Source organism: Heterocephalus glaber, unplaced genomic scaffold, assembly GCF_053883595.1.
Source record: "Heterocephalus glaber isolate CG9 unplaced genomic scaffold, H.glaber_assembly_v1.0 deba00000809, whole genome shotgun sequence".
NCBI classification, from domain to species: domain Eukaryota; kingdom Metazoa; phylum Chordata; class Mammalia; order Rodentia; family Bathyergidae; genus Heterocephalus; species Heterocephalus glaber.
This window is the reverse complement of record NW_028258163.1, coordinates 10616655-10643942: the sequence shown is the minus strand read 5'-3', so window position 1 is coordinate 10643942 and position 27288 is coordinate 10616655. Positions and strand designations below refer to the sequence as shown.

Genomic DNA, 27288 nt, shown 5'->3' with positions numbered 1-27288 from the left:
TGCCCAGGCTGGATTCTTGCTATCCTCCCAAACTATTAATCCTCTTGCTTTAGACTCCCAGAGTGCTGGGGTTACAGGCATGTGCCACCATGCCTGGCTCCTAATGGCTTTTTGATTAAGTTTACCTCAGTTCGTAATCCCCAAATATACTAGGATCAGGATCAAACAGGATACTACTGATTTAGGCAGGTCAAATGAGAGTTTAGAAGGTGTTCTCTCACTTTTCCCACAGGGGATATAATGAAATGTACCTTTTGTGTGTGTGAGAGGGTTACATTGAAATACATTGCTAAAAAGTACATCATTACAATCAGAATTTCTCAGCGTTAATCCTTATGAACACTGTAATACTGGAGTACATGCGTCAAGTTATCAGTGTATGACCCACAGCCATTCCCAACTGCAGATATAGCGAGGCTGTCATTTTGCTCGTGGGTGTGTCTTTTATTTTGCAGAAGAAATTGCTGTTTGTGTTTAACATTTCCTTGCAGTCTTCTGGGAGCTTTACTCAAAGACTGATAGCAATAACTATTAAGCCAGTTTGACTTCTTAATCCAGCATAGTGCTGTTTTATCACAAGATGCCTGCTCACTGGTCTGGATTTTAAAAACACTGAGACCTTCGGGTGTGACAGGAAGCCATCCCGAAAAGGTAGCTAGGCAGCTAGAAACAGGGGTGCATTTTTTTCCCCCTGTCCTTAATTTGCCATGTTCCCAGAATATAATCAGAGTTGTGGAAATTACACTGAGCTGATGTTTGGAGTTCTTTTGTTAGTGTCATTTTTGTTTTATGCAGAATGGGTCTGTTACAGAGACCTCGCTGAGAGACGTCTTTCAGGTGCTTTGCCCTTTAGGGGAATATGGGTCTTTCAGGATCTTTGATGAATTACTTTACCTGGTTGTGTGTTACATCTTGTTATGCCAGGTTTCACTTAGTTGATTGGAAAATGAGAGGGGAGCTGGGAGCTCTCCTGCCACTAGAATTCGTAAGGAATTCAGGAAGTCACAGCTGCTGAGCAGGGAGAAGCTTGATGTTGGCACAAGAGAGCAGAGGGCTGGGCCTGTTTATCCTATGGCTGGTGGACACTAGGCGTGGTGGGCATGCTTGCTTAAGTACCTGTTACTGGACACTATGACTGCCAGGGCCAAGCTAAAAAGGCAGTAACCTGAAACTAGTCCTGTTGGTTTTCCTTCTGCTGCCTAAAGTTAAAATCTACATTGCAGATGAAACCTGCAGGGAAACGGAAGAAAGCATTAAAAAAAAAAAAAAAAAAAGTCTAAGGGCAGTAAATTAACAGCTTTGAGAGTTCTGGGCATTTTGAGATGATCTCTTTTTCTTTTCATTTTAATTTTGTTTCTTTGCTTAGGGCTTTGTAAGTGGCTGTTGATGTGGTAGTTCTTTGGCTTGGACAGCCCAGGCCTCGGATCACAATCCAGGAGGGCTCACGGAAGGAAGTATTTCAGTCATTTTCTGCTGATTCACAAATCCCTTGGACCGCCCAGGGGGTGGTTAAGTGCTGTCAGGATCAGCCTGCCAGCTCAGCACTTTCAGGAACCTTAACTTGGTCACCAATGAGGAAGTTGAATGCAACCAGGAGAAGCACAGGCACTGGGCGGAGCTCCTCCTGAAGTCCTGGGCTGAGATTACTTATGGGCCAACGACAAAGAGCCTTTTGTCCAGGGAAATAAATACGGAAGTCCCAGAAGAGCAGCGTCCCTGTCTGTGTGTAGTAAGGTGCACAGCCTCTGCTGCTTCTGGGCAGAGAGCTTCACAGGCGTTTTTACAGTTGCCCTGGACACCCTGTCATCGGGCAAACTGGAAGGGAAGGCACAGTGACCTGAAAGAAACCAAGTGTGTTCTCTGAGCCAGCTGAGAGACTGGCTCCCTCCTGCCTCCTGTTGTTCCGTGTCCTGTAAGTTAAGAGCGGATGGAGTGGATAAACTGAAAGCACAGGGGGAAAGTAACTCAAGTCAGAACCTTCACCAAGGGCACTGCAGAGACATGGAGGAGGTTGGTAAGTCTCTAAATGGCAGTGATGTGCTGGAGCCAGAAAAGCCAGAAGCTGGACTCGAAATGGCTCAGTCGATCCTAAGTAAGTTCTCTATGAAATCCCTGTTTGGATTTACAAGTAAATTGGATTCTGTGAAGCCTGAAGAGGAAGATGCTGTGCTGAAAGCATTCCACAGTTTAGAGGTGGATCCCAGGCCACTGCAAGATGATCCCAGCAATGGTTTGGATCTTCAGGAGGAAGAGACTCCAGTTCCACCTGGCTTTAGAATTAATGGGGAGACTGCAAGGGTAGAGATAGAATCAGAGGGAAGTCCTGGGAAAGCAGAACCAGGAACTTCCCTCCCTGGTGAAGAGCTTCTTCCACTTGCCACTCTGAGTGTGGGCAGAGATGATGTCATGTGGGTCCGTGGGACCCTGGTGCACACTACCAGTGATTCTGACTCTGATGATGGCGGCCAAGAGCTGGAAGAGGGAGGCAGCACGAAGGTCCCAAAGTCGCCCATTATCATTTTATCTGAGCCATCTCAAGAGCCCAAAGAAAAATTAGGAGATTCTAAGGAAATCATTGCTACCGGGGAAGTGGATGATGCAGAGCTATGTGCAGAAGATCCTCAAAGGACTCCAACTGGGAGTAGTGCCCTGGAACCTGGAAATGGTAGCCTTCAGACAGAGCACAGCCCCAGCCAAAGCCATGCAGGAGAAGAAGGATCCCAATACCCGCCTGTAGCAACACACCAGAATTTGAATACTGGTGTCACCGAGAGCATGTCTTCTAAAAGAGAAGTCCTCGGAGAGAAGTCATTCCAGCTTCCAGCTTTTTTCAGTGGGCTTCGTGTGCTGAAGAAGGGGGCTCCAGCAGAGGGAGGGGAAACCATCAACGAAATTAAACCAAAGAATGGAGACCTGGCATTGCTTAAATTAACTCAGCCTGTTCAGAAGTGTCTGGTGCAGACCGGGTCACAGGCAGTGAAAAGCGGTGAGAGAACAACTGATCCGAAGGCCACTCCCACTCTTCTGGAGCAGCTCTCTCAGCTGCTTAACATTGACGTGCCCAAAACTGAACCGCAGGCTGCGGACCCTGAGTCGCCCAGGGAAGGAGAGATGGGCTGCAGTGCTGACCAGGAGGGCCAGGGCAGCTCTGGAGATGTCCAGACCCAGAGTGGCGAGGTCAAGCCAAAACCTCCAGAAACTGCCCTGGAGGCCTTTAAAGCCTTATTCATCCGGCCCCCCAAAAAGGGGACCACAGCTGACACTTCTGAGCTGGAAGCTCTCAAGCGAAAGATGAGACATGAGAAGGAATCACTAAGAGCTGTGTTTGAGCGGTCCAAGTCAAGGCCAGCGGATGGTCCCTCTGATTCTAAAAGTGTACGTAGAATCAGGTTTTGCATTTTGTCATAAAATGAGATGCTAGGATTTTTCAAATTTCCTGTTGAAATGAATCTCAGTTGCCTGTAGTTAGTATTCTCTTTCAGGTGAAAAATGAAATGAAATTGTTTTTAGAAGGAATAGTGCATTGGACAGAAATTCTTTTCTTCCTCATGTTTTTCTGGAATATAATAAGAGGGATATATGTGAAGCGGTGTGTGTAGGAAGGGGAAATGTTGACTGAGTTTAAACATCAGTAGTAAATGTACTTGTAAAAACTTAGCACCATAGGGAAATGACGCAATATGGAAAGATAGCCCAGATTTATAGGGATTTCCTCGTTGCTTAATTAGACCTCTTTGAAAACTATGATTTCCTTTGAAAGTCTGCCACTTTGCAGAATACATGTTTGCGATGTAATTGAAATGCTCCATGTTGGTTTTAAGACTTCCTGGTTGAGTACTGAGAACTAGGTTTTAATTCCAACTCTGTCATTTACTGGCTGGGTGACCTTGATAATCTCAAATCTTCATTTTCTTCATGTGCAAAGTGAAAAGAATAACCTTTATTTTTATGGTTATTGTGAAGGTTAAATTGAGTTAGTATATGAGATGCACTGAAGAAAGTTATTATTTAAAGAAAATTAAGTTAGATTAAGACCCACATGTCCAGTAGATGTTAAAAGTTTGTAAGAAAAAAAGTTCATAAGAACAATAAATATAATTTCTTGCTTAATACAATTCACTGCATGTTTATACTCCCTCTTGCACATTCAATATATTCAGTTAAAAAATTAAAAATTAAAGTCTTCAAAAAATTATCTCAGGTTGTAGTTAGAAAATAAGCACAATATAGTATTCTCCTACTTGTAAAAATGAACTCCTATAAAAAACTTGAATATGAAGGAAATCTGATTAATTTTTTAATAGGAAAGAAAAAATTGAAATTAGCAGTGTGGGATGCTTAGAGAAGTATGTTTTGGCTCATTGCTAATGTCCCTGGAAAATTCAAAATCAGTTCTAATGCTATAAATAATCCTGGTGTTGGTTAGAATATATTAGTAAACTCTCTGGTAAGTGTACATGAACATAGTACATTTGTATCTACATCTTTAGCTTAAAGTTTATTTTTACTTTTAAAAATAGTTTTGTAATAAAAGCAAGCTCATAAGTTCTATAGTATTCAGCCTTGAGTTTTTTGGGTTTTGGTTTTTAATTTTTATTTACATTCTGGAAAAGGATGAGAGCATAGTCAGATGTATCAGTTGTACTGAATGATAGCAATGTCCATGATAACAATTTAAAATAATATTAGAATTAGTGTTAGTATGTTTGCTTTCATTAAGTAATGGACTCCAGCCACATTTTATTTAACTTATTTGTTCACTTTTCAACAGCCTGACCAGAGCCCCACAGAGCAGGACGACAGGACTCCTGGCCGACTCCAAGCTGTCTGGCCACCCCCAAAGACAAAAGACACAGAAGAGAAAGTGGGATTGAAGTACACGGAAGCAGGTAATGTGAAAGGAAGCCAGGCATCTGAGAATGAATTTTTTTTCCTGCAATAGCTTTCAGCTCTAATTTAGGAGACTCTCAGATTTTGGGGTTTTTGTTTCTTGTAAAATGTAATGCGAAAAGGGCTCTTCTCTTTCTTGATTTTGCTTTTAAAGTGAACCTCTTTGCACATTTACTGCTAATGCATCTTTTAGAGATGAAAGGTGAATGCAGTGGAATGAATGAAAGGGGGAATAGGGGTCAAGTTGGGGAGCCTTTTGGGAATGGACAGAGCAGGTAGATTACAAATTCCTCAGGAAGCAGGTGGTTGGTGCTCACATAATGTTTGTGTGAGCTGGCAGTGTTGCTAAAAGAGGCAGAGTATGATTCTCCGGAGCTGTAATCTGATTTGTTATTTGTCTCTGGGTAATGCTTTTGAGATAAAGGAACCTTGTGCAGAGTGAATGTACAGATACCATATCAGTTACTCATTCACTTTTGTTAGACAAAGCTTTATTTAATGCATGGCCAATTTTACAGCAATCTAACTCTCTGGAAAATGTCCCCAAAACTTTATTTGAATCTGTTTAAATGGAATAGGAATCTAGGTATTTTTATTCTTTTTAGAAAGGATCATATAAAATTTTTTAAAACTGAAGAATTAGAGCGGATATAATTTAATTCTGTGTGTGTGTGTGTGTGTGTGTGTGTGTGTGTGTGTATCGCTGTACCTTTTTGCTTTCATCCTGACATTTGGAGGTTGCCTACAGAAAAAGTCTGGGTAGCTTTGGTATGGTATGCTTTAATTTTATTATAAATTAGAGAAACTTGAAATCAGCAGATGGTGTTACAGGCTTTACTCTATGTCCATTTGTCTGCCTAAAGTCTGTAGGGCCAAGGAAAACAAACAATTATCTCTGGCCCTTCACTGAGTTTTCATTTAAGGAAACTTATGTGGCACGAAGATAGGCTGAAGTTTGTCAACACACCTGGACACTTTGTTAAATACCATTGTCTTCTATTTCATTCCCAATCAATATTTTAAAAACTCTCTTGTAAAATAAGAATTATTTACAATCATTTGTCTGTTCTCCAGGCCCAATGGACTTTGTGTCAAGCAGTTCCAAGCAGCTGGACATTTTTCCAAACCCACTGAATTCTCTAAAAATCATTTACTATTCTAATTATTGTCTACATTTCCCATTTTCCTCCTCATCTATGAAAACGGGGTTATATAAACTTCTGGACCATGTTGGGCTATTAGTTAATTACACTTTGTGACTTCCTCTGTGAATAGAATGTTTGTGTATCTGTTTTCCTATTTAATCTGTTTATTGCCTGTTCCTATCTTGGGAATCTTCAGAGGATAAAGGGAAGCCTTTCTTTTTGCCCTTCACTTTTGTTGGTTGTCTTAGGTAGGCATGTGTAGGAAGATCAGTCTGTATGATTATAGAAAAACCCTTCTTTTCTTAACTGGATGAAAGTTGGGGTAGTGCTCTAGATTTCTTTGTAGCATCATTGAAAATTACTTTAGTGATTAAGAGCATATTGGCAGGTGAATCTCAAGACCATTTCTAGTCTTTACATATCCAGTTGCAAACTCATGACTTCCCCAAACTCATGGCTTCGTAGCATTTTATTTTTCTGTAGTGTTTGACTTATAGGACAAAATTATTATATCTTTAATTAAATATATACAGGCATTTTAGTCTTCCTGCCCACCTTTGACTTTCCAAAGTTGAAGCATGCTTGTGATTACAACATTGAAACACTTACCAGGTTATTTTTCTCATCATCTGGCAAAGTGTAAGTGATTTATATATACTGATGTTTGCTTAAAAAAACCCCCAACAATCTTCACGTTCTTATTCCTAGTCTGCATTGGTGATTTTAATCTGTTTTCACCAGCGTATTATGGCAAATAATTCCCCCAAACAATGGGAATTTGCCGAATAAAGAAGGAAATAAATGTCATAATTACTTTTTAAACCCACCATAATATTTTAGGGTAATTGTATTTTGAAAGATATTCTTTAGTCTTTGTTTTCCATCTTCTTCCTTTTCCAGAAGCTCAGAGGAGGGTCCTAATTTCCTTCGGCAGTGAGTTTTCCAGTCTCTTTTGGTTGATATGCTCTCAGAGTTGTTCATGGTCTTAGATGAGATGGGGAAAAGGGGGAGGTAGGAGGGTGCTAATAATGAGAGTGCTTTTCGGTGGGCTCTGAGAGTGCCATTGCACAGTGAGACAGAGAAGGCTGGCCTCGGTCTGGAGAAGGTGTCTAGCTCCCCAGCCAGCTCCCTGGGCTGGCAGTACTGTAACATACCCACTGGGCTTCCTGGTCTGGTGCTCACCTGCTTCAGAGCCTTCTAGGTGCACAGTAATCTGCGATATACTTTGGAAAGAAGAGTTTCCAGAGAAGAATAAAATATTCTGTGCTTGCAGGAAACTTGTTTTTTACCCCATTACTGGATATCAGCATGTGGTTGCCATGTCATTTATTGCTAATTTTGAGAAAGTTAACATTTTTCCTATGAATTTCTGAAAAATTGTTGCTCAATCAACTGTAGTCTTATGGGTCATTGGTTTACAACTGAACACATTTTGTGGTATGTCCACTGGCTTCCCTGACCTTGGGAAAACTTAAAATTCTACAGGGAGCACAAGGACAGAAAATAGATCCAAAATAAATCAAGATGTTCACAAATCTTGTGCTTCTATATAACCAGTGTTCTTTTTTTAATTTTTAATTTTTATTAGCACATATTTGCATTACATAATGACTACATTCATCGTGGGGAGCTGGTACATGGACATAATACATCTTACCCCTTTTTTCAACCCCTTCTCTACTCCTCCCTCCCACTTCCTCTACTTCTTGTTCCCCTTTCCCAGTATTCTTGGTTTTTCCTAGAGTGCATTATTCATTAATTTAGTGAAATGAGATTAAATCCCGAGTAGTCATATCATGTTTTGTTGGAATTCTGAGCTGTTGGCATCCATGCTCAGTCTTGCAGAGCTGCGAAAGAGATGGTGTTTCTTATCATGTGCTTGGTGCTGTCCTTGCGCTGCCATTGGCCACCCTGGACTTGCCATTGCTTTGATTTCTCTCAATCAGAGCTTTTCACCCAGTGCTCTTTTCCTGAAGTCTTATGAGATCGCCTAGTACTATAAATGTACTTTTGTTCAGGGAAAGAAAGAAGAGAGCCAATATAAGAGAAGCTGCCTCTTTAAACTGTGGCTTCTAGTACATCTAAGCTGTGTGAGGGTGGCTAATCACTACCCTGCCCAGGTTGGTGTCCGCTGCTAAGGCTCTCTTCTGCTACTCCCAAAGTCAGTAGCATTTTCTGCAGCTGCAGGCAGTGTGACCGCCTCCGTTGGCAGGAAGAGCCTTTGGCTCATGCTGGAGCATCCAGTGGAATTCTTACGATACTATGCCCACCATCAAGGGAACTCCTACTGCCTGTCTGTGAGCTCTTGAAGCCTTGGTGATGTGCCATTTGAGAGAAGCCCCAGTATCTTCTAGAGCTGTCACTCAGAGGACTGCCACAGATAATTGAAATTAACCTCTACTGCTGGAGGTGACCTGGGGACTCTGTGGTATCTCATACTGTGTCTGAAGTGGTCTGCTCAAATGAAACAGAATTGTACTTTCCACCCCACCCAGACAATCTCTGTACTAAGCTTTCTTACATTATTACCCATGTGTTTTTATCTTGTGTTTAGAGTGCCTCACAGCAATTCTGAATGAAAAGACCCCCTTTCCCATTGTTTTCTTAGAATGGGGCTGGGATAACTTTAGTAACAAACCTTATATTCTTCTGAGAATTCTCTTTCCTTTTCTCAGCATAGTACCTCATTTTGAAACAAGGTTGTGGGATAAGATGTTCTTATTTGTTTAGGAGGGCTCTTTGCTTTTTTTTTTAAAGTGGTCTGCTCAGATCCTTAAGCAGTTAATTACCTCACGGTTAGTTCATGCTACCTTTTCTATTCTCCATATCTGGCAAGTCTGGATCCAGTAAAGAGGGGACCCTTGACTTACAAACTTGATCAGTTCCCGAAGGCTAGTTGTAACTCAAGTTGATTGTAAGTCAGTACATCTGAGATCTAGATGTTTACCTGGGTACATGCTATATATAAAAAGAGGCAGATGAATCATCCATTAGCCTAATTAACCCAAGTTGTTTGTATGTCAGGCCGGTCATAACTTGAGGATCCACCAAACTTGATTAGCAAATGAGACTTGGAGCTAACTTAAAACCCATCCTTGACCAAAGTGAAAAGGTGTTTTGAGGTATGCTTTGAGCAGAACCAGGGGAAAAAGATCTACCTTTAAATTCGGTGCAACAAAAGCAATTCAATACAACCAATTTCTTCCATTCTACTATGAAGTACACTGTGCTATATGTGGTGAGATTCCATAAGAGTTAGTAACTTGCCCAAAATATCTTTAAAACATTGACTAGAAAATGTAAGGCTATTCTAGATCATTGATGTTATCATAAGGCCAAACTTCTGTTCATCCCAACTTGAATGAAAAATTTTCCAAACAGTAGATAACTTTTTTTCTATTATTTTTTTAGTACATAAGCATGTCACTTTATTTTCTCTTAGATACTATGGCTTACTATGTTACCCAGGGTACTGTCAAGAATTAGGTGACACTCAGATGGTTTGAGAATTTGCTAGAGACAGTGCACAAAGGTGTCTGCATTGTTTAGGAAAAGTGCTAAAAGATGGAGCGGTACCCAGGGGCTAGTAACGCTGAGACACTTATATTGACACTTGAAAATAGACTTGAATAGACACTTCCACTTGAAGGGCAAGAGTAAGTAAAAGTGGCTATTAAGAAACTGAGATCTTCAGAGGGACTGAATGGTATTGGACGGGCTGCCAGACAAGGGCTGAGACCTTCAGTTGAGCAGGGCAGGCAACCCATGGTGATGTGCCACGGGGGAGAAATAGCCTGACACTCTTCTCCCTGATTTTGTGCCATAGTTTTCAGTGGCCAAACCAAAACAGAAGCCAGGGGACTAGGAAGCACTTGATACCACCCTTTAAGGTAGCCAACAGGGCCCACAATATGGTGCAGAAGGGGCATGGTGGATCTAGAGATGCAATCAGTCCTTCCCTGCAGTTACACTGCCAGCCATCAGTGGGCAACTGGCCACAGGTGACAGAAGTGTCTAAAGCCTGCACAGAGAAGCTGCACACATTTACTCACCTTATCGTCCCTTACAGCATAGGTTTCTAACACAAGGACTCGAAGGTCCATTCCTGTGTTTGTCAGAGTGTGGGAGGATTGTATTTTCTCTTCCAATTAGTTTATAGAAAATATTATAACCACTATTGTTTTTGGCCTTACTCTCTGGATACTCATTTCACCTTAATGTAGAAGATTTGTTTGCTGATCTTAGAATTTTCCACAAGTTTTTAAATATTCTGCATGTTAAAAAATAAAAATTAGAAATATCCAGAAAAATTAGACAGCAAAAGAAACTTTCTATGATTCTGTTTTAGAGAAACCATGAGTGAAATTTTGAAATATGGTTGGCCTTTTTGATTTCACACTAAGAAATTTGAAATTTCGGGTTGTATGAACTTTTCTCTTTTGAACACTTTAAATGATTTTTATTAGTATTATCATTGGTGTTTATAGAACCATTTAAAGTTATAAATAATATGAATAGTACTATAAATATCTTTGTTCATTAACGTTTTTATCTTTCATAATTCAGATACACTCATAACTATACAATTATTTAACATAAAAGCATATACCTTTTTAGTTTTACTGCATATTAACGAATTGCCACAATTGATTTTCCTTGCTGAAGTCTTTACATAAAACTTAATACTTCTTGAAATTGTTAAATTATTTTCCACTATCATTTACTTTTAAATTTACTTATTGTGTTTTCTGATGTGTAAAAATTTTAAATATTTCTACAGTCAGATCTAGTTTCCCCTTATGTAGGATTTTATGGGATCTTTAAAGTTTGGCTTAAAATTTTTCCCTTGCTCCAAGATCACGTACGTTTTTATATTTTTAACTGGTTTCTTTCTATTCCTTTTCTTTCTCCTTCCCTCCATTTCATGACAAAAGTTTAATTTGTTGCCTAACCTGAGGTGGAGATCATAGGTAACTTTTTTTCTAAGCTGCAAATTATTTTGACAGCAGAATTTTCAAAAAAATTATACCCTCACTGCATTAAGTTTAGGCCTGTACTGAGCTTCTATTTTCTTTGATGTGTTTGTGTATTATATGAATGTATCCATTACTGTAGTTCAGTTTATTTTCCATAGTTTTTAAAAAGTGTTTTTGGCTTTCCTAATATTTCTTTAGGTCTTTCTGGAAGAGTAAAGTATACTTGACTGAGTTTCAAAAGGCTCCTTTTGGAATTTTTACTGGAATTGCATTCTTTATAAAGTAATGTGACATAGGGATGGGAAAGAGAATCCTTAGTGTTTCCACCAAGGAGCATACCGTGTAAAACTGTTTATTCAAATGTTTTTATGGCTTTCAGTAAATTAGATGTATGACATTTACTTATATATAAACATTTATGTAGGTGTATATCTTGTATATTTTTTCTAAATATATTTAAGGCCTATTATTTAAAGAATGCACGGTATGAATTTGTCTCTTGTGATGGTTTCCTCTTCCTAAAAGTCTAATGAGTTCCTGTAGAATCTAATGACTCAAGCATGATGGCTTCTTACAGATCTTCCTCTCAAGGCCAAGTCTTGTTTGAGTGAGGGACACATTTAGACCGACTGACCTCAGCTTTACTGTGATTAGTGATCCGTAATGTTTTAAAACCCCTTTAAAAATCAAGTGATGATAGAAAGCTACAGAAGAAATCACTGAAGTTAATGTAGCATGTTTTTTAGACTCTCTACACTCACCCCACAGCCATCTGTGGATGCCTCAGGTTCAGACAAGGGACATAGGTTCCAAAAGTCTAGCACAAATTGAACTTCCTCTTCCATCCTTTTCCTATTTTGTACTTTGAAGAATTTCTGAGAATCTCTTGTTATTATAAAATTTGTGTCTGTGTGTTTGTGTGTGTGTTACATGTCTCAAAATCCAAGAGCAAATGAGGTTAATGCTTGAGGAATTAAAATGATGCCATTCGGGGAACCGTCAGTGACTTAATTGCCCATAGAAGGATGAGGGAAAAGCATATGTTTTCTGAAGTGAACCATGTTCTTTGGTTTTCCTTCCAGTGTAAATCTGGAAAAGACTTCTCTTTACTCAAGACACCTCAGGGCTGGGCTGGGCTGGGGGTTGCCAGACATTCCACCCTGCTGAGTGTGAGGGCCATAGCTTTTGTGGAAAAGACAACGTAGCACTGGATATTGTGACTAATGTGAGCAAGATGACAATACAGGTGGCATCTCCTTGAACTTCTACTACCCAGAATCTTGGAACAGCTTGAAAATTTGTCAATTTAGAGTATTTTAGATCAAACAATCCCTAAAATAAGTAATAATCTGCCCACTCCCTGGTGTGTGTCTAATTTGAATTTGCTTTGCTGTAAAGTGGTGGAGCTGCTAGGCACCATTTCTGATGAGTCATGCATCCTTGCTTCACCGGCCAGAAAGGACTATAAATGTCTTGGAATATTTTTATTGGCCTTCTGTGGTTTGAGTTTTAATTTTTCCATTCATAGCTAATAGACTGTGTTAGTCGTGAGTATTCCTTTAAAGTACGTATCCAAACAAATTATCTTAAACATTCTCTTTCACCATCCAGGTAAGGGATTTTTTTTCTTTTTGTAATATATTCTATAGGCCTTTGTGGCACATTGCCATCAGTTGCATACAGTGATTATGATAGTACAGAAATTGGAAGCTGTGAAGACTAAAGACTAGGAAAACCTTACATTTCGGGGGTGTAGAGTGAGAGGTATCCTGGGAAACTGGAAGTAAAGTGAATATACTAAGCTTCCGTTTACTATAGAACTGGGAGCTGTAGAGAGATTGACCCTCCGCCCTCAACATAAATGGGAGCTACAGCTTTGGAAAGAGGATCTTAAAATGGCCAGGTAATGTCACAGCAACGACCCCACTTCTCTGGTACCAAATTCTGCCTTAGTTACTTTTCTCTCATTGCTGAGATGAAATACTTGATACCCAAAGTTAAAGGGGAAAAGATTTACTTAGTTCACAGTTTGTAGAGGTTTCAGTCTATAATCGGCTGGCTCCAAAGCAGGGTGGATGGCAGACAGGCATCACAGAGGAGAAATAGTTCATGGCAGGCAGAATTTAGCAAAGCAGCAAGAGACCAGTCAAGCTTCTTTCTGTCCCTTATATTATAATCCAATCTACTGGGATGAGGGTGGTCCCAAACCAATCAGTGGACTGATTTAGTAATCACCCACCCTTGATCCTAGCACCCTTAATCCTAGCATTGCATCATGAATCAATGACACATTCTAGATTCAGCCACCTCTGAAAAAGCCCCACCTATGACTTCATGAGCTGTTGGGGGAACAGTTAGACAAAAGCCCTAACAGCCACTGTTATTAGTTTTCTTTTCCTAAACTGTGAATCATTTGCTCCAACACCATTTAATAAATATTTCATTCTTCTAAGGTGTCTCAGTTCTCATCTGTAAATTTCTTTTGTATGTTGATGTCTTTCTAGACCCTTTATTAATTTTTGCTGACATATTTATCTAGACCATGTGCCCATAATGTCAACTTAATTTTTACCCTACATACTTATGAACATTCACTCTTGTATATAAACTTTAAAATCATTTTCTCAAGATCTATGAAATGATCCCATTAAATATTTTTGACTGAAATTATATTAGATTAATAGATCTACATATGAGTGAATCTTATAATACTATGTCTTCCAATTCGGGAGCAAAATTTTTTCTCTAGCAATTCAAGAGTTATTTTATGCTCTTTAATAAACTTGTACAGCTTTTTAAAAAATAGCTTTTGAACACTTAAATTTATTTCTGGATTTTTTTTTCCCAATGGTTTTTTTTAGTTGATGTTGTTGGTATAGCAATGCTATTGTTATCATTTTGTATTTATTCTAATTATATACTTTTATGAGTTCTATTTTCAGTTGAGATTCTTCAATTTTTACAGTTATATAAACCATGACAATTTGTGTTTAATTTTTATTGTAGTAAAATATACATGAAGTAAAATTTACCATCTTAACCATTTTTAAGTATGTATTTCAATTGTGTAACTATTCACATTGTTGTACTAGGCTTTTTGGAACTTTTTCATCTTTCAAAACTGAAATATACCCATTAAATAACTCTCACTCCCCTCTCTCCCCAAATCCTGGCAGTTACCCATCTACTTTCTGTTTCTGTTAATCTGATCACTTTAGACAGTTCATATAAGTGGAATCAGACAGTATTTTTTCTTTTAGTGATATGCTTATTTCACTTTAGCCCTCAGAATTCATTCATGTTGTAGCATGTGACTGGACTTAATTTTTTTAATCCACTCATCTACTGAATGAGTTTCTTCCATCTCTTGACTATTGTGAATAGTGCTGCTATGAACATGAATGTGCAAGAATCTCATCAGCATCTTCTTTTCAGTTATACATACCCAGAAGTGGCAATGCTAGAGTATATGATAGTTCTATTTTCAACTTTTTTGAGAAACCTCAATACTGTTTCTCATGGCAGTTGCACCATTTTGTTCACATTCTTGCCAATACTTCTTTTCTTCTTTTGTAGTAGCTATCCCAATAGATATGAAGTAATATTGTGAGTTTTATTTGTACTTTCATGGACCTGGAATTTAGCCCAGTGGTGCCATGCCTGTCTTGCAAGTGCAAGGTCCTGAGTTCGATCCCTGGTACCAAAAAAAAAGAATTCTGATTTGCACTTTCATAATGATTAGTGATGTTAAACATCTTTTTATGTGCTTATTGGCCATGTATATACTTTCTTTGGAGAAATGTCTATTCAAGTCTTTTGTTGCTCATTTTTGTTTTTTTATTTTATGAAAAATAAAACAAAATTTCACGATCAAATAAGAGAATAAGTTATTACAATTTATTATACTGTGTTTCATTATCTACAAAGTAAGTTATCTAGAGTACAAGACATGAACAAAAAAGATTCTTATAAAAAAACATATAATAGTGAAAATCTTTTCAACAAACTAAAAAAAGCTAGTAGTATAAATGAAACCAATTAGCATATACGTTGAAATATTTTTTAAACAATGGAATTTGCAATTTGGGGAAGTATTTGAACTTCTCCCCACTTCCTATTTATCTCTTTTCTATTTTGATGTGTGTGTGTGTGTATAGTGTTCCTCATGTAAGAAAAACCATGTGATATTTAAGCTTTTGTATCTGACTTCACTTAACATTATATTCGGAAGTTGCATCCATTTACCTACATGTGACTCAAATTTATCTTCATGGCAGCATAGTACTCCCTTGTGTGTAAATACCATAATTCCTCATCCATTCATCTGTTGATGTACCTATACACTATTTCCAAGATTGAGCTATTATGAATTGTGCTGATATAGACATAAGTATGGATGTATTACTGAAATATGATGATTTTAATTCTTTTTAGGATGTAGAAGTGGTTTTGTTATAGGGATGGCAGTGTTGGTTCAGCTTTGGAAGATCCACCCCCAAGAGTCATCATTTTAACAGAGGACAGGAAAAAGCCATATGATCCTGTCACTAGTTGGAGGAAAAAGTAGTGGACTAAATTCTACAGCTGTTCATGGTAAAAGCTATCAGGAGACTAGAAGTAGAACAGAAACTTCTCAACAGATTAAAGACATGTACTCCATACTTCCAGTGACAATGCCTTATATAAATGGAGAAGATCCAATGCTTTCTCCTTAAGGTGGGGAACAAGGGCAGATATGCTTACTCTTTATCTGTCCATTAAACTTTGAAACCTAGTCCCCACCAAAATAGTCTGGCAATAAAATGACACAACTAGGATAGGATTGGCATGGCAGAAGCAAAATCTTTATATGTAGATGAAATGATCATCTATAGAGAAAATACTAAGAAATCTCTAGGATCCCCTAGAACTTGTACTTGAATTTAGCCGGATTAGAAAACACAAGGTATATATAAAAATTCAAGTCTGTGTATACTTGCTATAAAGGAAGAATTGGATATTGAAATTTAAAAGTTATGTAGGAGTACAAAGGACCTAGAAAAGTTAAAAACAAAAACAAAAACAGTGTTGGAAGACATTTAGTACCTAATTTTAAGACTTCTTCTAAAGCTACAGTAATCAAGGCAGTGTTGGTATAAGGAAAGACATATAAATCATTGGAATAAAACAGAGAATCTAGAAATAGAACCACACATATATGGTCCACTGAGTTTTGAAAGATTATTTAACATTAGCATTTTATAGAATATAAACTCAATTCAAGAGCCGAGGAAGAGATAGTGTTTTCAGCAAATGGCACTAAAACACCTTGTATCCGTATATAAAAAATTAACCTCAACCCTTTTTTTCCATACATGAAAATAACTTGAAGGGATCTATGAACCTAAATAAAGCCTAAAAGTATAAAACTTTAAGAAGAAATTATAAGGGAAAATATTTATGAATTCAGGGTAGGCAAGAACTACCTAGGATACAAAAAACACGATGTATAAAAGAAAAACATTGATAAATGAGATTCCATCAGAATTGAGAACTTTAAATGACATCATTAAAATGAAAAGTAGTCCTTAAACAGACCATATTTACAATGCATATAACCTATGAGCAGAATATATAGAGAATTCTTAGAGCTCATTAATAGACAACCCAATTAAAATGTAGACATAAGAAGATGATAAATAGCCAGTATAGCACAAGGAATGGTGTGCAACTCTAGAATCAGAAAAATACTAATCAGTACAATAATAAGATTGAATTATACACTCATTAGGGAGATGAAGTTCAAAGTTTTAAAAGCCTTGTCATGACTTTTTCTTTTTGTTGGATTCTCCCCCTTTGCATTTAATTTGTCATGCCCAATGGATTCATTCTGCTGGGTTTCCTGGGGTTGTGATCCTCATTGTCTTTTCCTAGGGTATTGTCTAAAATTTTTTGGAGTGCTGGTTTGATATTCATGAAGTTCCTGAGGTGCTCTTTGTCATGAAAGTATCTTATTTCTCCATCAATTTTGAAAGATAGTTTTGCAGGGTACATCAATCTGGGTTGGAGGCTGTTTTCCTTTAGGGCTTGAAATACATCACTCCAAGCTCTTCTTGCCTTGAGGGTTTGCATTGAGAAGTCTGCTGTGATTGTGATGGGCTTTCCTTTGTATGTGATTTGTTTCTTTTCTCTCACTGCTTGTAGAAATTTGTTCTTCTGTTCTGCTTCTGGAATCCTATTATATGCCTATGTGTAGATATTTTTGATCAAGGCTAGTTGGAGTCCTATATGCCTCACTTATGTGTATGCCAAATTATTTTCCCCTCCTTGGGAAGTTTTCTGCCATCACTTCTCTGAAGAGTGTTTTTATGTCATCTGCACTCTCTCCTCTTTCTTCATTGACTCCAATCAGTCTTATGTTATTCTTCTTTGCATCGTCTAGCAGCTTCTGGATTGATTTCTCATGGTCCCTTACAATTTTAAAGCAATTTTTCTTTTCCTGGTCACTAATTGCAATCTTATCTTCTATATGTGAAATTCTATCCTCACATTGGTTCATCCTGCTGTGTAGACTTTCAGTGGAGTTTTTAATCTCCTGGAAATCTGTTTGTATCTGTTTTATGGATTCCATTTGTTTCCTATGTTGGGATTCCATCATGTTCCTCAGATCCTCTATTTTTTTTTTATCTGTGTCCTCTCTAGATTTATTAATCATGTCTTGCACTATGAGCACAATCTTTGCTGTTATTTGAGTAATTATTTCTGATTTCATCTTTCCCAGGTCCTCTTTTGTTGCCAGTTCAGAGAGTCCAGGTGGTTGAGTACCAGATTGTTCCATCTCCTTCCCCTTTGGGGTTGCTGTAGGTGATCTGGAAGTCTGTTTTTGAGGCTTGTTTACGTGTCTTTTCATTTCTATGGGGGCAGGGGGGTGCTTCTGGCACCCATGTGGCTCACCTTCTCTGCCCTAGGAGCGTGGAATGGTGGTGGGGGAGCCTCCCACTGGGTGCTGGGACTGGCTCACCCTCTCTGCCCTAGGAGCATGGAATAGTGGCGGAGGAGCCTCCCTCCTGGTGCCGGGACTGCCTCACCCTTTCTGCCCCAGGAGCGTGGAATGGTGGCCTATATATTCTTGATGTTAGTCTTCTGTCCATAGAATAACTGACAAAATTTTTTTTCCTCATTCTGTAAGTTGTCTCTTTACTTGGTTGTTTCCTTTGTTTTGAAAATGCTCTTTAATTTGATATAATCACATTTGTTGATTCTTGATATTACTGTATTTCTTGTTCTGGTGGGGTTCTGCTCAGAAAGTCCTGGTCTACGCCTATGTCTTCAAGAGTTGTATGTATTTTATCTTCAGTAGGTTGTTTCTGTTTTAACATTTAGAGCTTTTATTCATTTTTATTTTAGCTTAGTACCTGGTTAGATGTATGGATCTAGACTCAATCTTCTGCATATGGATATCTAATTTTCCCAGCACTATTTATTAAAGTGGCTGTCTTTACTCCAGTGTATGTTTTTGGCTCCTTTGTCAAAGATGAAATAGCTGTATGTGCCTGTGGTGGTTTCTAATTCTATTCTGTTTTATTGACCCACATGCCTGTTTTTGTGCCAGTATCGTGCTGTTTTAATCACTATAGCTTTATAATGTAACTTTAAGTCTGAGATTGTATACCACCTGCTTTGTTTTTGTTAGCCAGAATTGCTTTTTTTATTCTGGGTCTCTTCTGATTCCATATACATTTTAGACTTATTTTCTGTAGCTCTGTGAGAAATGATGATGATATTTTGATTGAGATTGCATTAAATACCAGCATATATCAGTTTTGAAAGTATAACCATTTTGATTATGTTGTCTGCCTACCCACAAACGGAATATTTTTCCATTTTCTGATGTCCTCCTTGATTTCCTTTATCAGTCTGATGTAGTTTTTATTGTAGAAATCTTTCACTTCCTTATTTAGGTTAATACCTAGGCACTTAATTTTTGTGATGCTATTGTGAATGGTATTGTTTTTCTAATTTCTTTTTCAGTGAGTTCATTTTTAGTGTGTAGGAATGCTATTGATTTTTGTGTATTTATTTTGTATCTTGCTATGCTGCTGAATTTGGTTATCAATTCTAGGAGTCTTTTGGTGGATTTTTTTGGGTCTTGTAAGCAAAGGATCATATCTGCAAATAATGATATTTTTACTTCATCCTTTCCTATACATATCCCTTTTATTTGCTTTTCCTGATTACTCTGGCTAATATTTCAAGGATTATGTTGAACAGGAGTGGTGATAGTGAAATCCTTGTCTTGTTCCTGATTTTAGAGGGGAAGCTTTCAGGTTTTCCCCATTTAATATATTGTTGGCAGTATGTTGGTCATAAATGACTTTTATCATGTTGAGATAAATACCTTCTATACCTATTTTCTTCAGCTTTTTTTTCTTTTCTTTTTTTTGGTAATGGGGATCGAACTGGGGACCTTGCACTTGCGAGGCAGGCAGTGGAACTACTGAGCTATCCCTGGCCTCTTTAGAGTTTTTATCATTAATGGGTGTTGGATTTTGTCAGTCTTTCTCTGCATCTATTGAGATGATCATGTGACTTTGTGCCTTGCTTCTCTTTATGTGATGAATTACATTTATTGATTTGAACCATTGTTGCATCCCTGTGATGAAGTCTACTTTGTCATGGTGTATGATATTTTTGATGTTCTTTTGCATTCTGTTTGCCAGTATCTTGTTAAGGATTTTTACATCTATCTTCGTTAGAGGAATTGGCATATACACACTTTTTTGGTTGGATCCTTATCTGGTTTTGGTATCAGGATAATGTTAGCTTCTGAGGATGATTTTAGAAGTACTCTTTCCTTCTCAATTTTATTAGTTTGAGGAGTATTGGTATTAGATCTTCTCGAAGTTCTTATAAAATTTGGCTGTAAATCTATCAGGTCTTGGGCTTTTCTTGGTAGTTTTTTTTAATTACAATTTTTATTTCATTGCTTAGTATTGGGTTGTTCAAGATTTTAAAGTCTTGGTTCAGTTTTAGCAATTTGTACGTATCTAGAAATCTTTCCATTTCTCCTGAGTTCTCTAACTGTTTGATATATATGTTTGCAAAGGAGTTGCTAATAATTTTCTGAATTTTGGCAGTGTCCATTGTGATTTTGCCTTTTTCATTTCTAATTGCATTAATTTGTGTCTTTTCATTCTTTTTTGGGGGGGGGTAGGATTGACCAAAGATTTGTCTATTTATTCTTTCAAAGAACCACCTTTTCAGTTTGATTCTTTGTATTGTTTAGTTTTTTAGTCTCCATTAATTCCTGATCTGAACTTTATAATTTCTTTTCTTATATAAGCTCTAGGTTTGAATTTTTGTTTTTTGTTTTTTAAGACCTTGAGATGCATCATTAAGTTATTTATTTGGGCTTGTTCTGTTTTTCTGACGTTGGCCTTCAACACTATAAACTTCCCTCATAGGACTGCTTTCACTGTGTTGCATAAATTCTTAGATGTTATACTGGCATTACCATTTACTTAATTCTAGGAATTGTCTTGTTTGATCCATTTTCTCTGTGGCCTGTTGATTATTCAAAAGTGTGTCATTTAATTTCCATATGTTTACAGTTTCTGTGGTTTTGTTATTGTTTTTTAGTTTCATTGCACTGTGATCTGATAATATGTGGTATAATTTCAATTCTTTTGCATGTATTTAGGCATGCTTTATTAACTAGTGTATGGTCTATTTTGGAGAAAGTACCGTATGAACCTGAAAAGAATGTGTATCCTGTTGCTGTTGGGTAGAATACTCTGTATATATCTATTAAGTCCATTTTTTGAAGGCTTGGCTCAACTGATATTTCTTTTTGATTTTTTTATTAAGTTGATCTATTTGTGATAGTGGGGTATTGAGATCCCCACTATAACTGTATTAATGTTTATCTGATCTTTTATGTTCATTAGAGTGTGTTTTATGAAGTTCAGTGCACCATGGTTTGATGCATATATATTTGTAATTGTCATCTCCTCCTGTTGAATAGTTGTGTTAATCAATATACAATGTCCTTCTTTGCTTATTTTGATCAGTTTTGAGTTGAAATCCAAAAATAGGTTAGCTACTTCTCCTTGTTTTGGAGTTCTTGTTGCATGGAATACTGTTTTCTATCCTTTGATTTTAAGTGTATGAATTTCTTTTTGTGTTCAGTGTGTTTCTTGTATACAGCATATTGTTGGATTTTGTTTCTTGATTCATTCTGCTAATCTGTGTCTTTTGATTGTTAAGTCCATCCACATTGACAGTATAATTGATAGGTATTACCTTATTCCTGTCATTGTATTAATTTCCTATTACTGTTTTGCTTTCTTTCCTTAGTACTTAATTACTACTCCTACTTGACGAATTTACTTTATTGGACATTTTGACATTGTTAGCTTCATTATCTCCTTCTAGGTTATCCTTGAGAATATTTTGGAGTGTTGGTTTGGTGGTCATAAATTTCTTTAGGTTTTCTTTATCATGGAAGTAAGTATCTTATCTCTCCTTCAATTTTGAAAGATAATTTTGCAAGGCATAACATTCTGGGTTGGAAGTTGTTTTCTTTAAGAGCTTGAAATACTTCATTTTATGGTCTCCTTGACTTTAAGGCTTGAGTTGAAAAATCTGTTGTAATCATGATAGGTTTTCCTTTATAGGTGATTTGTTGCTTTTCTCTAGCACCCTTTAAGATTCTATTCTGGTGTTGTATTTTAATTATTTTGTAGCCTGGAGTGTTGTTTTTTTTTTTTTTTCTGATCATGGCTATTTGGGATTCTACATGATTCACTTATCTGTATGTTAAATTCTTTTTCCATGTCTGCTATTTCTTGTGTAAATCATTTTTTATGCCCTTTGTGCAGTCTTCTGATTTTTTGGTAATTCCAGTTACTCTTATATTAGACCTCTTTGAGTCATACAGGATCTGTTGAATCCCTTGTTGTTTTTAAGGTATCTGTCATTAATTGAACATTTACCACAGCCCTGTCCTCTAGGTTTGACATTTTGTCTTTACATTGGTTGCTTCTGCTACCCACACATTCAATCATGTTTTCAATCTCCTGGATTCTGTTTGGAACTTTCTTATGGACTCTCATTCTTTTCTATGCTAGGAATTTATACTTTGCATCTCTTTCTCTAGCTCCACTATCTATTAGTGTCTTCTTTAGACTTGCTGATCATTTGTTTCATTATGTGACTAGTTACATCTTCTTTAAATTTTCCAAGCACCTTATAGAACTGTTTTACTTCTATTAGTACACCTTCAGATCTACTTGCTTTGCAGCTTATGATTTCCTCCCTCTCATAGTTCCTTCTACGGATTCTGGGGGAGTTGGGACTTTTTGTTGCCTTGCCTTTTCATGTTTCTGTTTTTGTTTGTTTTTTTGTGCTGGAGTTTACAGATTCTTTGGCCCAGTGCCCCATTCTTTGGGAGCTGGCCATAGTATAAACATGTTCATGACCCTCCAGGCAATTCAAGCATTGAGATAGAGAGAAAACCAATTTCCAGCCTCTATGGTGTTACCTTTTCTATGGAAGTAAATTCAGCAACAACAATGGCTTCAAATGTCATCTGGATATTGACAAACTCTAGAAACCAATCATGAACAGCCTTTCACTGAAACAAAGAGAACTCTGATATCACTGAAGACAATTAGGCCCCCTTTATATTGACCTGTAATACTTCAGAGCACTGATTTCTGTTGGATCTTGGCAGCAGTGTCAGAACTCACACATATAACTAGGTTAAATGTCTTCTTCAGGACTGCCGCCCCCTCTGGCTATTATTCCCACCAAACCTGGCCTCCCACAACAGAATACAGGCCCCATGATCTTCCTGTTCTGAGCCTGGGACTCCCAGGGGATCCCACGAGATCTCTACTTAGCTTTCACCCTCTCTAAGCCTGTCTCCCAAGGCAGTATCTGTGCAAGTGTATCGCTTCAGTCCTGAAGCAAGACTCTTCTCCTGAGTGTTGTCTCTTCTTTAATCAGGTTGGTCTATTGGTTGTCAACTGTGTTGCCCTATGCTGTGGAAAGCCCTGAAAGCAGGGTTCTCAGTCCCTGCATCCTCTGGGCCCTGGTGTGGTTCCATGGAGGGCCACAGCATTGGTGGGGCTGGGCGAATACTTCCCTGGTCCTCTAGGCTCTAGGGAGGGCACTAGGTGGGCTACAGGGTCAGCAAGCAACTATTTTTTTTAATTGTTTTTGTTTGCTCATTTTAAAATTAGATTATTAAACACAAATTAATCCATTTCCCCCAACCTTTTCTATAGGCTAGGATATCCAAGGCAATGCTGAAAATATTTCAGGCTATTCCTGATTTTAAAGTCTTATTTTTTAATAGTTCCCAGGTAAGGATTATATTACTTCAAGTTTTTTAGCGAATAATCTTTATTTTAGACCTATGTGTCTAAGTGTTTTGATCACAGAAATCGTTTAAATTTAATACATTAGATAAAGGATCATGGAATTCATGTGATTTTTAAAAATCTTATTTGTGATTAACATTTTAGATTTGTTAACGTGAAACTGTCTCTAACTTCGCGTGTTGAAATGTTGGATTTGCTTTGCCAATTTTTGGGTCAAATCAACCTTGTGACTTCAAAGTAAAGGAAACTAAGAGAAACTATGAAGCCATTTTTTTTTTTAAGTAGCAAAGTATACAATGACTCCAGTAGAGCACTAGCTTTGTAAAAATAGAAACAGCTAAATGGTTTTCAGATCTGTCTGTGCTACTCTCTGATGTTATTTTTTCTAACTATTAGAACTTCTTTAGTGTACCCGTATTCAAGATAAGTGGGAGTGAATTTTGATAAAAAGCTGCTATTGTGCTGCATGGCATGGCTAGGATGACTCCTAGGAGATTTCCCTTGACTTTGTTAGGACACATATCCTATCTCATGGTGTAATCTTAGACGTTGCAGGTAAGTGGCTGTGACATTAGTGTCACCGATGCTTCTAGATCATATCTAACTCTTAGCAACACTCAGCACATTATTATTGCCTAATTCATTGGTGCTGTTATTAAACTCACTATTACAGATAATAATGCATTAGTTCATTTGGCAAGTATTTAATGAGCATCTACTATGTCCTAGCAAATAAAATAGATGCTTGGAATACAAAGATGAGTAGGATAAGATCCTTACCTCCAGCTTAATCTCCTACTTTTGTTGTATGAAACCAATAGACCTAAAACTTCATATTCTCAATAAACTATTTTATTTTCAACAAAAACCAGTCATATCTGCAACACAGACAAAATAGCCCACTGCATTCCACTAGAGGCTCTTTGATTATCATCTACATACTTTCTGAGGGCATAAAGTGCTCCATCCTAGTCAACAAAATTATCTCATGCCTTTTGGACTGGGTAAATTATTTGTCTTTATCATTATCTCTCCTTTTATCTTTCATATTCTACCCACCTTCCTCTCATTCCAGTTTTACTGCTTTTGACTGTCTCACCCTTCCATCATCTTTTCCGAATTCCTTGGCCATGAGATACTGCCCATGATAGCTCTTTTGTTGTTTAATTTTTTATTGGTTAGCATTTTATATGTTTGTTTTATTCCTCAATTCAGTCTTTCTCTGTTTGTTTGTTTGTTTTTTTTTTGTGTGTGTGTGTGTGTAGGAATAAATAATCTGAGGAGCCTATTATAATTCAGATATCTAAAGTAGGGTCTACAAATCTGTACTTTTAGCAAAATGTCCAGGGCATTTTGGAAATAATGAGAAGTCTTCCATCTGAGGAAACACAGACCAACCTTCCAAGAGGTACAGTGAAGGCATGGATAATTTTGAGCAAATTCTTTCCCAAATGCTCAGCTCCCTTTAGTAGTCTTAATTTAGGTGGACCTTTCAGCTGGATATGGTTGTGCATGCCTATAATTTAAGTACTCAGGGAAGCTGAAGCAAGAGGATCTCAAGTTTGAGCCCAGCATGGGCAGCTTTACAAGACAGTGTCTTAAAATAAAAAATAAAAGCCAGGCTGTAGCTATAACTCAGTGGTAGAGCACCCCTGGGTTGAATTCCCCAGTACTATAAACTAAACATTCATTCAATTTTCAAGAAAAGGCATGAGTCTAAATCATTCCGAACCTTCTTAAAATAACTTGTTCAGGTGTAAAACAACCTTGGCTGAGGATGTCAAAACAGGGACCATTCTAAATAATACTGTAAAGCCTTCTTTTTTTTTTTTTTTTGGTACCGGAGATCGAACTTGGATCCTTGTGCTTGCAAGGCAGGCGGCAGAACCACTGAGCTAAATCCCCGGCCCCTGTAAAGCCTTCTTTATTTAAATATCTAAAAATCTATCCTGTCCATTCCAATAAAAGATATATTTTCAATAAAATTCTAATTTTTTTTGTTTAATAATTATCAAATTTTAGTGTTTTTATAGGTTAGGTACTAATAAATATATAACTCAACCCAGAAGTTAACCTGAAACTAAAATTCTTACAATAACAGGAAATTTAAAAATTCAAATTATCTTTATGTTTGTACCCCATGGATATCATGAAAAGGAGACTAATAAAAGACAGTCAAGCATAACATTTATTTTTGGATAAATTCTGTGAGAAAATGAAATTTAAAAACTTCTAAGGGACAAAAAAGAATCATGTAAAATCTCTGAATGTTAAAGCAGAATTTATTCCCACCCTTTTAATCATGGTGTTCATTAGATTCTGTTAGCTACACTGAAGAGCGATGTAATAGTTATAAGATATCAATATTCAACAGTTAGATCAAAAACTGGTTATTTGCAAGAAGAATGAATCTGGATCCATTTCTCAAATTTCTCAAATCCAAATGGATCAAAAACCTAGATTAAAAACAGAAACATTGACTATGCTGGAAGACAAAATAGGTAAGACTCTAGAAGACATAGATATAGGGAAAAGCTTTCTGAACAAAACTTCAGTTGCACAAGAAATGACACCAATAATCAATAATGAAACTATAATGAATTAAAAAGCTTCTGCAAGGCAAAGGAAATAATCAACAGAGTGATGAAACAACCAGCAGAATGGGAAAATTGTTTGCCAGCTATATTTTGGACAGAGGGCTAATATCTAGAATTTTATAAAGTAAAAAAGTCAAACCCCCTCTGAAATAAAAGACCCAATCAAAAATGGGCAATTGAAATGAATAGACACCTCTCAAAAAGAAGAAGTATAAATGGCCAATAGGTAAATGAAAAAATGTTCAGCATCTGTGGTGCCATTAGAGAAATGCAAATCAAAATAACACTGAGATTTCCATCTTAATCCAGAAAGAATGGCTGTCATGGAGAACTTGTAAAACAAATGCTGTCGAGATTGTTGAGTTATATTGTACCTCCTGTTTTGAGTACCTATTTTGAGTACTGTCTGTTTTGTTGGTGGGAATGTAAACTATGTAAATTAGTATGGAGCTTTCTCAGAAAACTAAAAATAGAGATTCCATTTGACCCAGCTGTACTTCTACTGGGTATCTTCCCAAAAGAATTAAAGACATCATATTACAGTGGTACATGCATACTCAATTTTATAGCAGCACAACTCATAATAGCTAAATCTTGGAAGCAGCCTATATGCCTATCAACAGATGAGAGGATAAAGAAAATGTGCTATACATACACAATGGAGTACTACTGTGCAATAAAGAAGAATAAATTTTGAATAATTTGTAAGAAAATGGATGTACCTTGAGACCATAATGCTAAGTGAAAGAAATCAGACAGGGAAAGTTAAATATCACAGTTTCTTTTATATGAGAAATTCAAAATGTAAATAATTTAAAGAGCAAAAATAAAAAGATGGATTATAGGAAACAGAGATATGGGCTATGTAGAGATGGGAAGAAGATTTGAGGATGGGAGACATGAGAGGGAGTGGAAGGGAAAGTAGAAAGAATCAAGGTGCAATATGTATATGTACTGATTCCCCATGATGAATGTGTTTATTATATATCTCAAATGTATACTAATAAAAAGCAAAAAAGAGACCAATATCAATAAGTTAGTCAGAACTTTTCTTTACAGCTTTTTAAACATAGAATGAGTTTTTGGCGTCAATTCACCTGTGTGAGGAATATTATTTTTAGAGCAATTTTATTAGGTGCACCAACTAACTAAAGGGTGCAGAGAGCACAATTCTAAATTGCATCCGGAAAAATATTGCAACGAGATCACCCATGACCATGTTAAAAATATAGATTACTGTGTCTCATCCAAGAATGAGAATATGCACGATGCCAGCTGATGTTTGTTAGTTCTGTGTGTCAAAGAAAGTTAAAAT

At 37.1% G+C, this 27288-nt stretch overlaps 1 protein-coding gene across 7 annotated transcripts in view; it reads left to right on the top strand.

The window, feature by feature from the left end:
- Fmn1 (formin 1) overlaps nt 1-27288 on the top strand; it is a 440321-nt gene that overhangs the window by 117067 nt on the left and 295966 nt on the right. For 5 of the 7 annotated variants that reach the window (XR_015449807.1, XM_087207535.1, XM_087207534.1 and 2 more), the window contains one exon: nt 4772-4889. The exons of 1 other annotated variant lie outside the window; for it this stretch is intronic. Coding sequence is in view for 5 of the 6 variants with exons in the window: in XM_087207535.1 (XP_087063661.1) it covers nt 4772-4889 (118 nt within the window). In the remaining variant the exon portion in view is untranslated. Of the gene's footprint in view, nt 1-1405; nt 3376-4771; nt 4890-27288 lie in introns of those variants that run through there. One more of the 7 variants, XM_087207537.1, reaches the window with a different exon arrangement.